At 43.7% G+C, this 11,617-nt stretch overlaps 2 protein-coding genes across 2 annotated transcripts; one reads left to right on the top strand and one right to left on the bottom strand.

Moving 5' to 3' along the window:
- The first annotated feature begins 426 nt into the window (after positions 1 to 426).
- Positions 427 to 5,863, top strand: RPF1 (ribosome production factor 1 homolog). Its single transcript, XM_058030445.1, has 9 exons — positions 427 to 584; positions 667 to 723; positions 1,848 to 1,928; positions 2,291 to 2,386; positions 3,070 to 3,223; positions 3,747 to 3,829; positions 4,690 to 4,871; positions 4,958 to 5,084; positions 5,440 to 5,863. Exons 1-9 carry the CDS (start codon positions 429 to 431, stop codon positions 5,479 to 5,481), a joined length of 978 nt encoding a protein of 325 aa, XP_057886428.1. The 5' UTR covers positions 427 to 428; the 3' UTR covers positions 5,482 to 5,863.
- On the bottom strand, positions 5,508 to 10,363 carry GNG5 (G protein subunit gamma 5). Its single transcript, XM_058030446.1, has 3 exons — positions 10,218 to 10,363; positions 8,994 to 9,149; positions 5,508 to 7,047 (listed from the first exon to the last, which is right to left on the bottom strand). Exons 1-2 carry the CDS (start codon positions 10,296 to 10,298, stop codon positions 9,024 to 9,026), a joined length of 207 nt encoding a protein of 68 aa, XP_057886429.1. The 5' UTR covers positions 10,299 to 10,363; the 3' UTR covers positions 5,508 to 7,047; positions 8,994 to 9,023.
- Positions 10,364 to 11,617: the final 1,254 nt, after the last annotated feature.

Genomic DNA, 11,617 nt, shown 5'->3' with positions numbered 1-11,617 from the left:
GCACCGATCTCTGCTCAGTGACAGGGACAGCACCCGAGGGAATGGCCTGGAGCTGAGGCAGGGCAGGTTTAGGTTGGGTATCAGGAGAAGTTTCTCCATCCAGGTGTTTGGGCACTGAACAGCTCCCCAGGGCAGTGGTCACCGCACCAACCTGAGGGGTTCAAGAAGCGTTTGGCACATGGTGTGTGCACATGGTGTGACTCCTGGGGGCCGTGCAGGGCGAAGAGCGGGACTGATGATGCCCCTCGGCCCCCTCCAATTCGGAACGCTCTGTGAGGGAGGGCGCGGCATGCCCGCGCTCCGCCCCGCCCTGCGCGAACCCGCCCTGAGCCGGCCCTTGAGCCCCGTGCAGCGCATGCGCGGCGCCGCCCGGCGGGGCAGAGGCCAAGGGTGAGGGGCCGGCCCCGCCCCGCAGCGGCAGCAGCGCCATGGCGGGTGAGGGCAGCGCGCCCGCGCCGGGGGATGGCGCCGGCCCGCCCGCCCCGGAGCGGGTGCTCTTCCCGCCCACCTTCAGCGTGTCCGAGATCAAGAACAAGCAGCGTCGGCACTTCATGTTCCTTCGCTGGAAGCAGCAGCAGAGGAAGGTGGGGCGGGCTGTTGCCGCGGGGCGGGGGAGGCCCGGGCCTGGCGGGTCTGGCTAACGGAGCGCTGTTCCTCTGCCCGCAGGAGAAGTTGGCCCTCAAGAAGAAGCGGAGGAAGGAGCGAGAGGCTCTCGGAGACAAAGTAAGGGTTCCGGCCGCAGGAGCCGGTGGCGGCGAGGCCGCTCCTTCCCCCCTTCCAACCGGGCGCTGCTCGCTAGGGTGAGGGTCCTGCAGCTCTGCCCGAGCTGGGGCTCCTCAGCTTCCTGAGCCAAAGGGTTTCTCCGCAGACTTCAGGGAAGCGGAGCAGTGAATACAGTGAGGGTGATAAAACATGGCAACGGGATGCCCAGAGTGCCCTACCCCTGGAAACGTTCAAGGCCAGGTTGGAGCGGCCCAGAGCAGCCTGGTCTGGTCCAAGATGTCCTTGCTCACTGCACTGGAATAAATGGCCTTTAAAGGTCCCTTCCAGCCAAACCATTCTGCAGTTGTATGCTCTTTGTGCTCTCTGGCTGTGGTAGCCTTCAGAGACACTGTTGTCTAGCAGAGGTATCAAACAGCTGACTTCAGAAACCTTGTTGCTCCTGTGTTAAATGATGCTGTAAACAGGCAGGATGAGTTTTAAACTTAATGACATATCACCACTCCTGAAAAGTTGTCTCTGGTGTGATTGCTGTGGTATTTGTGTTGCTGTTATTAGGAATTGTACTGCAATTTTAATTTTTGTGTATATTAAAACAATCAGAACTGACCAAATCATGCCCAGACCAGTTATCTGCTGGATTCCAAGCCCAGCTGTGAGGAAAGGTTTAGCTTCCTTACTGGACTGATTGAAGATATTCAGATGTGAGTTCCTGTATTACAATAGTCTCACCAGAGTAGTGTAAGTTTACAGGGTAAACATTAAAAGCTATTAGTCATTAAATTCTAGATATCACGGTTAAAATGTGTTGCAGTTGAAAGCAGAATCCTTTTCTTCCACAGAAGAAATAAAAATGGAAAGAAAGTTCCCCTGTTTTTTTGTTTTGTTTTGAAAAGTGACATTGTTCCAGTGGTGCTTCTCTGCATCTGATGCTCTTTGATGTCCCAATAGCTGTGCATATTTTAATCAAGGTTATGTAACTTCTTTTTTAAAAGTGGCATCAAATAAATAATACTTGTAGTTCTGTGTAGAAATACAAACAATATTGGGGTGGTATGAATGTGGTATTTGCAATGCATTTAATAATGACATCAATACGTTATGTTAATAAACTTTATGTATTTTAGGCACCTCCAAAAGCTGTACCAAAGACTATTGAAAATCAGCGAGTGTATGATGAAACCACTGTAGATCCCAATGATGAAGAGGTAACTGCATGTCCTAATAAGTTAACCTTTTTTTTTTCTAACAAGGGACATAAACTGATTGATGAAACTGAATAATCCCTACTTTCCTTTTAATCTGTTGATGAATTACATTTGACACATGATGGGTTTACTAAGAGGTGATGTCATTGTTTCATTATCTATATTAAATAATTGCCATACTGATATTGGTAGTAAAAGCTGCCCATGTTCATCACACTAGATTCTTAAAAACATGAAAACCATGTGCCTTTGGGTGATTAATTACAGAATAGATCTTGCGAATTAAAATTTTGATCACATTGAACAATTGTTCCTCAGGTATTTTGTACAGGGTGGATTTAACAAAACTTCTGTTTTTTCAGGTTGCTTTTGATGAAGCAACTGATGAATTTGCACCGTACTTTAATAGACAGACTGTTCCCAAAATTCTTATTACAACATCAGACCGACCTCGTGGGGTACGTATCTTTTACTTGGAAACCAAATGGTTATAAGATACCAGGGTTTTCATCCTATGATTGTTACATTAAAACTGAAGACAATAGCATTCACATGGATTTTTTCTGTCATTTTATTTAGTGCCCAACAGTAACCTTGTATGTGTATGTAATCCATTGGTTTCTTCAGCACTGTTTGTTTCCTCCATAAAAAAACCCCAACCTTGTGCATGTGTTCTTGTATTGAAATGATCAGCATTGCCTGATTAAAGAGATTACTGACATTTTTTAAAACCATAATAGAAATTGCTTTAAAAATAAGAAAAAATACACCTCAAACAGTTTGTCTGAAAACTCAGACATGAGTTCATGAAGAAATTGTTATATTGTATTTTGAGATGCTGTGAATTTTTTATAAACCAGTGTGCTTTATAAATAATGAGTGTGCAGAGTATGCTTTTTGCATTTTCCCACTTTTCCGTGATGGAGGAAGGGGAAAAAGTCCTTAAAAAATCTCTGGTGTGCAGCATTCTTTACTGCAAATAATTTTTTTTGCACTAACTGAATGAAGTAATTTAATAGCTTATCTTCAAATCTTTATAGAGATACTGGAAGTGATACATGCTCAAGGATGGAATGACCAACCCTCTGTTCTCCTAACAGCTGAATTCTGCCCACTGCAATTTATCTGCCCTGTTTTGCAGAGAACAGTGAGATTCTGTGAGCAGCTGGCCACTGTTATACCCAACTCACACGTCTTCTACCGAAGAGGGCTGGCTTTGAAAAGAATCATTCCACAGTGCATTGCAAGGGACTTCACAGATTTAATTGTCATTAATGAAGATCGCAAAATACCAAGTATCCTTTTGTGTGTTTATCAGGGAAAGGAAACAATTCTGTCGTGTGCATCAGAGATTTACTTTATTCTGTTTTCTTCACAGTGCAAATTACAGAGTTAAAAATCACTGTGCCAACTTGAGTGTCTGATAGCTAATGGAACTTGGACTTAGTAAAGAAAGTGTTGGCACTTTTTTGTCGTTTGTAATGCGTGGTTAAGCACTTATTATTTCAGTAAATATAACAGTTTGATTAATTAACAAGTTTTTCTGACCAGGAAGATCAATCTCTTTTTTCTGGCTAGATAAAACATTATGAATTCATTAAATGTGAAAACAGTAGAGGATAACCCTTGTTAGCATGTAATGGACATCCTTCAGAAAGCTAGTTAACCAGTTTGGGAATGTATGTTTGAACATACAACAAAACCTTGGGAAAAGATTATGAATCTAAACCTCCAGTGTAATACTGCATTTTGCATTGAATGTTCCTCTGTAAGTTACATGCTCGATTTTACCAGCCTTTTTTTTAACTTGGTGCACAGATGGTCTTGTTTTAAGTCACCTGCCTGATGGTCCAACTGCTCATTTTAGAATGAGTAGTGTGCGTTTGCGTAAAGAAATAAAGGTGAGACTCAAAAATATTTGAAAAATGGGTTATCTGTTGGTTAATTACAAATACATCCAGTCTACTTCCAACTGTCAAAACTGCATTTTGAAATGATTCAGCTTGATCTTGTAAATGTGTTTTTTTGGCAAGCTAACAGGAGGCTAAGGACTAGTGTATTCTACTTCATAAGCAGCATATTTCCATTTTCAAGCTTATTTGCTGTATTTCTTTAACTGCCAAGTATTTTATAATCTGACAAGTATTTTTAAAATCATATCATTAAATAGCAGATGATAACCTACATCAGTAGGAAATACCACATGTCTAGAATACACACAATAGGGTATATGAAATCAGCAGCATAAAGGTTTCATTAGATGTAGTTTGTCTTGAATAAAGCCTAGGTCTTCTCGTTCCTATAGCCCTGTCACCTCTTCTTAGTATTGCCTACCTAGCCCTAAGTAATTTGCAGTAAAATGGGTTTTCTTCTTTGAAATAAGTAATCTCTAATTAGTTTTTATTAAAGAAGCCCATATGCTCTCAGTCCCATATATCCCTAGTTGGTATGAGTACAGGAGGAATACTCCTGTGATAGGTAGAGTGCATTGTCTACTATAACAGGTTCTGCTAAGAGTAAAAAATGGTGCAGGAGAAAATATAAAATTATTTCTGCTTTTTCATTGAATTTATATTGTTGAACCCAAGATCCTTATGTTACCAGCTGCTCCTTTACATGTTTATGAACTTAGGTTGTGTTTGACGGAATGATTAGGGCGTGGTTTTGGCCCTGTCCTTCTATTTCAAACACTTCTTAGGCAATAGATTAAAATCCTTTTGCATTCAGTCTGTTCTTTGCATCGTTATCGCTCTGATTTCAGCGGAAGGGGAAGGAGCCCACAGAACACGTGCCCGAAGTGATCCTGAATAACTTCACAACGCGCCTCGGCCACTCCATCGGCCGCATGTTCGCTGCGCTCTTCCCACACGATCCTCAGTTCATTGGAAGACAAGTAGCTACATTTCACAACCAGAGAGACTACATCTTTTTCAGATTCCACAGGTGACATTTTCCACAATACTCATTTACAAGTGAGAGAGAATGCTCTTGTAACTTAATTCCTAATTTTAATTCTTTTCTTCCCCAAGATATATGTTCAAGAGTGAAAAGAAAGTGGGAATTCAAGAACTTGGGCCACGTTTTACATTGAAGCTGAGGTCACTTCAAAAAGGAACCTTTGATTCCAAATTTGGAGAATATGAGTGGATTCATAAGGTATGTCTTAGTAATGATAATAGTCTTGCTTGGGGAGGCTAAATCTGACATGAAATGTAACCAAAAATCTTACCCTAGAAAAGTGGTATAAATGCAGGTCTCAGTGGGGAAGCACTTAAGTATTTAGAGGTGTATTTTGAATCATGCAAAGCAGAAACATCCTATTGTATTTCAAATAAAAAATAAAAATAGCAAGGACAATGAATGTCAATATACCGTAACTACTTATTTACAACTCTGCTGTACAATAACTACATTTCACTGTCTGCCCTGCTATAAAGTGGAGTGGTCCTCCTTGTTTGTTTCATCCTGTTGCATGAACTTGCTGGTAAACAACTTCCCTTTTCAATTTCAGCGTCGAGAAATGGACACAAGTAGAAGAAAATTCCATTTGTAAGTGAAATCTGCCAATTGCTGGTGACCAGGAATACAGCAGCTGCTTTGAACTATGGATGATCTTGGACTACTAACTAATGATAATGATACTGAACAGTATCTGTCTGCAGAAAGACAAACAGGAAACATTAAAACTTTCTACAGCACCAGATCAAGTAGGATGTGACTCTCTTCCTATTTGTAGCCAATGTGACAAGGACAGTGACTTTTTCCAGTTTAGCAGGAAAAAACTATGGCTGTATTTGAGCAACTTGTCATTTAGCCATCACTAAGGATTTGCCAGAAGTGCTGCTGTGCTGTAGAAACCGATTATGCTTCACAACATCAAAGACAGCAAATATGTTGGTTAAAGAAATTTTCAAAATAAAATATTTCTAGTTTTACAGTTCAGTTTTATTTTTTCTGTTAACCCAGACATCTTCAGTTAATCAGGTAAGAGATAAATATTTGAAACTTATTTCTAACTTACAGTTTGCTGTTCCCTGACAGTATGGGGAGTTTTCCAAAAAGGTTCTCCTATCCAGAGAACACGGAGAAGGCAGTATGCAATCCATGAAGTCCATGGTCTTTTATTTCATTAGCATTTTGCATAAAATAGGCATGTTGCTGAAGTTACAAAAACAATACACATAACTCCTACAGGCGTCTCTTCTGTAAGTATCACATTGACAAGAGGTATACCCAAAGCAGTTGAAAGGATGGGAAAGAATTCATAAAACACGCTTACAGGACAGACATTTGTAAAGCTATTATCTAAAAATGCTACTCAGTGACTATGTGAGGTCTCTGAGCAGGGTTTTCCCCATTAAAATTTTAAAAATGCTTCTTCAGCCTCACAGCAACACTTGAGTTTGTATTATCTGCACATAAACTACTGTTTTGCCTTAAGTTGGCACTTTCACTGACAGCTAAAAGGTCAAGTTTTCTTTGAGCTACTTTCCACATACAGCTGTAAGTGCTTTTTCATATTTACCTAATGAATAAGAAGGCACATAGAGTAAGTTATCTCCTAGGGCAGAATTACTCATTAAGATTAAGATTAATTTACTCTGTCTTAATGTGATGTCTATGATATGGCACAGCTGTATAGCTGAATTATAAACAGGCTCAAATTTTTTTCTGTTCTATTTCTGTTATGCTTCTAAGTATGGTCCTGCTGGAGCCTCATTGTTCTGAAGGACTGTTAACCCCAGGCACACTTGCAGCAGCAGAGAATATTTACACTCCTCTCTCTGCTCTCCAGCTGCTACAGTGATGCACTGACTGTGAGTTGCCACCATGCCCAGAAGTTAATCCAATTCTTACAGTAATTTCAAGACCAGACTAAGTCAAGAAACTTTTATTTTTTGCTTGGCATATAAAAGTGATTCCCGTATGAAACAGAAGTACGTAACTAGCATACAGTTCATCTGGAGAGGTAGATGGTAAGAAGTTTGACGACAGTAGCACTTTTAGAGTTAGATTTGGCACGTTAAAGCTAAGCTTTTTTACAGACTTCAAACCAGGCCACTCCTTGAGGCACTCTGCCCATACACACATCAGCAGGTAGGAAAAGATGCTAAAAGATCTGAAAAACAAAACCAAAATCTAGTTAGAAAGGTATCACTGCTGAATGAAGCAAATCAAAGAATGCATATTTCAGAGTATGCCATGGACAACTGTTTAGGAAAAAATATCCTCTTTTTCCACAGCTGTTTTATTAGTTTAAAAAATAAACTTTAAATGAAGTCATGCTCAAAGATACAATAAGATAATCAAAGCTCTTACAGAAGAACTGAAGCTTAGTGTCTCCTTGAAACCAAACTGCTGAGTGGAAGAAGCAGCTGTTCCCAGTCACTTTCTGCTCACCAAAACACCAGGTTTCTACTTTGTCTTTGAAAAGCAGGGAATTTGTTGCGTAACTAACAAATTACACTTCCTCCTCAGTGAGGTGGTGCTGACTGTGCAAACACAAACACTACTGGCTCATCAAGAAAACACAAAGAATCACCTCTTTTCAGGAAGTGCCTGCAACAGATACTGCAAAGTGAAGGAGTTTCACATAGAGATAGGAAACATTGTTTCCCTACATCCACATCCAGGCATTTCCTAACCTTGGCAAACCTCGGTGGGGAATTGTACCTGTCATGGATTAAGTAGAGTTTATTTGGCTTTGTGTAAGTTTTCAGTTTACACTGCTTACAGATGATCTGATGTCTTCCTTGGATTAGTGCTTACAGCTGAAGCCACACTAGGGTAGGGTCCGAGAGGTTTTTTTTAAATAGCAGTAATTGGCAAAAATTCACAACAGAAATAATTGTAAAAGCTACAAGAACTGTAAAGCACATTTCAGTTATACTGTTGTAATTCACAGCTCAAAACAATGTGGGCTGTGGTTTTGCTTGTTAAATAGTTAAGGATCAACGTCTATACTGTTACTATTCTAGCCTTTAAACGTGGTTATTCTGCTAGTACACACATGTGTACCTTTTCTACAGTCTGCTTGGGGGAGAATAATTTTATCAATCCAATCTGACTGTGGTCACCCTTCTAAAAAGCTGCCTAACAGCACAATTTAAATCTAGCAAACTACAGTTCTTTGGATGATAGAAGTCAGCTACACAACCAGAATTTTTCAAGGTTAAGACTCACCATGAGATATGTAAGGATTGTGAACTATGCTAAACTGTGTATCAGGTGCTTTGAAATAACGTCTGTGCTCTCATCTCCAACAGATCCACGTCAAGGGGCAACAGGAAGAGGGAACATGGTAAAATCATCATGCATTTACTGTGGTCAAAATAACCAAGTTATTTGGACTCTGAATTTTGGTGAAACTATTGTGCATCTAAAACCCACCTTGCTAAAGAGGTTAGCCTAAAATCTAGTCACCAAAACGGCAGGTGAGTGAGTAGTCTTCCTGGTGATAGCAGCAGTGCTAATGAGCCTATGAAAACTCAGGAATGAAAATCCACATGAGTATTCCACTGTTTCTAGTTATTTAAACTGCTACTCCTGTAGTAGCTTACTTGAGTGGCATGTGGAGTGAGTGGCAAGCTTACTTGAGGGCATCTCCTTTCCACAGTGGTCAGTGCTCTTCTTGGGGACCACTACCACTAATCTGTTTTTGGAACTGTTCATTAGAAGTTTAAGAACTGAAGTCTGTTTTATCTGCCACAATTAGGATTCACCACATTAATTCTAAGTGAAAAAAGGGAAATAATACCCTTATAGAGAGGAAGATACAGCACAATTACTGTTCAGCTGGGTGAGTCCAAAGAGCAACTCAGTAGTAGCTGGTCCCACCATTCTGCTACACAAACTGGTGGAAGCTGCACCAGCAATGTGCTGCTCATAATACCAATGGCCAGCACGTGTCCAGTACAGAGCTGTGACCAGAAAAAGGGAGAAGGGACCAAAAATGGGATCTAGACCAACACCACCTGCACAAGTCAGATGTTTCTGAGTGCCTTTCATAGAGCCTGTCTCATTTAAATGACAAAAAAGTTTATGAATTGTAATTCAAGAACTTACCACTGAAAGATACTGAAGTAGTTCACATAATTACAAAAAGGAACAAACTTTCTGGGGTCTGAATGGATTTGTACTTGATGATACTCCCGTCAGTAGGGGATCGTGTTGTGCATTCTGCAGGCAGAATTGCTTCAAGTCAGCTGCAGCTTGAGAAACCTAGTTATAATAAAAGCTGGCATTAGAATTCACTTAACACTCTTTACTGAGAATGTGGTTTTTACATTGAAAAGTACAAAGAATACTACTAATTTATTCTGCAATACAGTTTATGTAGATTTTATGCAATAATTTCATTGTAGTTTTTTTGTTTCTTAAAGACAAGAAGATGAACAATGTAAGAATGAGAACTAATTAGGAAGTTTTAATTTCCATAGTAAACTTTTAAGTATGAAGGGTGACAGATGAGCAAGGTCTTGGAGATGACTTTATTAAATATATGAAGATCCTTGTTCTGGCATAAGCAATTAAAAAACACTGTCTATGTCTAACATGCTCTACTCCACTGAACTTGCATTTCAGGCTCCCTTGGAAAGCCATCTTTATGATGAGATAACGGGGTTCTGAGCACCCTTATAAGGGGTTTTTGGCATGCTGTGCCTTGCTAATAACTGATCAGTGAAAAAAAATCTTGCTTTTCTTTGCTGTAACTCTGAACTCCTACAATAGAGCGATCGAAGTTTCAAAAAGTTGCATCTTCCGCTGACACGCGGTAGGTATCTGCAGTTTGCCCGGTTTCTCTGCCGTGCCAGGCGCGGTCTGGCCCCGGCGCGGCACGAGTTCAATGCACTCGGTGTGCCTGGCAGCGACATCTCCATCTTGCCGTGCCGGGCCAGCCCAGCCCGCTGTGCGCCCCGCCCGGGCGGGCTCCCCGCAGAGCCCGAGGGAAGGGCGCTCCTCGCTCCGAGGGCACGGCCGGGCCGCGTCCATCGCCGCGGGGAGCGCTTCGGCCGGGAGCGGCCCCGAGGGGCGGCGGGGAGCGAGCGCCCGAGCCCTGGGCAGGGGTGGCGGCGGAGCGGACGCGGCTGCGCTGCCGATCCGGGCTCGCCTCGGCCAGGGAGCCCCGAGAGAAGCGCGGTGGCCGCCGCCCAGCCGGGTCGGCGGGGCGGGGCAGGTGGGAGCCGGCGGCCCCGGCCCGGCCCGGCCCCGGCGCGGCGGGCGCGGCCCCGGGGCGGTGAAATGGCGGCGCGTCCGCCCCGTCCCGTCCCGTCGCGGCTCCGCGCTCACCTTCACGCGGGTCACGCTGGCCTCCAGGCGCAGCTGCTGCACCACCTTCTTCATGGCCGCCACGTTGGAGGAGCCCGACATGGCGGGATCGGCGGCGGGCTCGGCTCGGCACTCACAGCACTCCCAGCACAACTTCCCGGCGCGGCCACAAGTGCCCGGAGCGCGGCGCCTGCGCAGCCGGGGCCGGGCCGTGTGCCGGGACGGGCCCGCCCTCACACGCTCATCGTGGGGACTGCCGGGGGGGCCGCTCTCGCACCGAGGCGGCGAGTCTTGGTAGTAATACCCACTGGGTTCCAATCTGGGGGCCATTTTGAGGTGCAATGAAGGAAGTTCCTAACTTAGTTCGTGCTAGCAGTTTGAGTGTTGATTGTAGCCTGGAGGATCAGTTTTCTGGTGCTGTTCATTGCAGGAAGTGCCCGGGAGCGGCAGTGAAGCGGGGCACGGAGTGACATCAGGTACAGCATCTTCCCTTGTCGGCGGGAGCAATGGCAGCAGCCCGTGCTGTGCCTGCCTGCGGCGGGCAGTGACCGGGGCAGTGGTGGGTGTCACACCCGGGCCATTTGAGGGAGCTCGCAAGTAAAGACGCTGACCCTGTTAAGCAGGTATTTCCCACTGACATGAGGAAATCTTAATTCCACAGCACCAGGGTGAGACTTGGAAGGTCTGGTCACTCGTGCTCAAAAGCAGGTGAATTAGAAGTAGCTGGGGTAGAGGCAGGAGGAGTGGAGAGATCTGCTGTTGAGAGCAGGAGAACAGTGCCTGAGTTTAGTAGGTGAAAATCCAGAGGAGGTTTGTAACCTCAGAGGGGCTGGAAGAGCCTTCAAAGAGAACACCAAGGAAACTCCTAACAAAAAGAGAAAGACAGAAACGAGCATTTTAGCAGGGCCTGTTGCAATAGGACCACGTGGGTGAGTTTAAACTAAGAGAGGGTTGATGAGAGGTGAAAGGAAGAAGTTTTACTAAAGGTGGTAAAAGCTTGGAACAGATTAACCAGAGAGGTGGGAGATGCCCCACCCCTGGAAACATTCAAGATTGGACGTGGGGGTCTGGGCAACCTGGCCCAGTGGGAGATGTCCCTGCTCACTGCAGGGCTTGGACTAGCTGGCCTTCCAAGGTCCCCTCCAACCCAAACTGTTCCCTGATTCTATAACATGTTAGGACGGAACCACGGTTATAATTTATGGAAGTATTTTTCTGCCATGGTTGCCCAGCACAGTCACATTTCCTCAGAACACTGCATTTGGCTGGCACAATGTGTTTGCTGCAGTTCACAATAATCATCACTTTATCAGATCCAAGTCCTGCAAGAATCTTGTTTTATGGGGTTAGGTCTCTGTCTTTAGGAAAACAGTGGAATTGTATAGAAAATTGTATACTACCAAATTCATATTTTTATGAAA

This window comes from Melospiza georgiana, chromosome 9, assembly GCF_028018845.1.
Source record: "Melospiza georgiana isolate bMelGeo1 chromosome 9, bMelGeo1.pri, whole genome shotgun sequence".
Lineage (NCBI taxonomy): Eukaryota > Metazoa > Chordata > Aves > Passeriformes > Passerellidae > Melospiza > Melospiza georgiana.
This window is presented reverse-complemented; position numbering and strand designations above follow the sequence as displayed.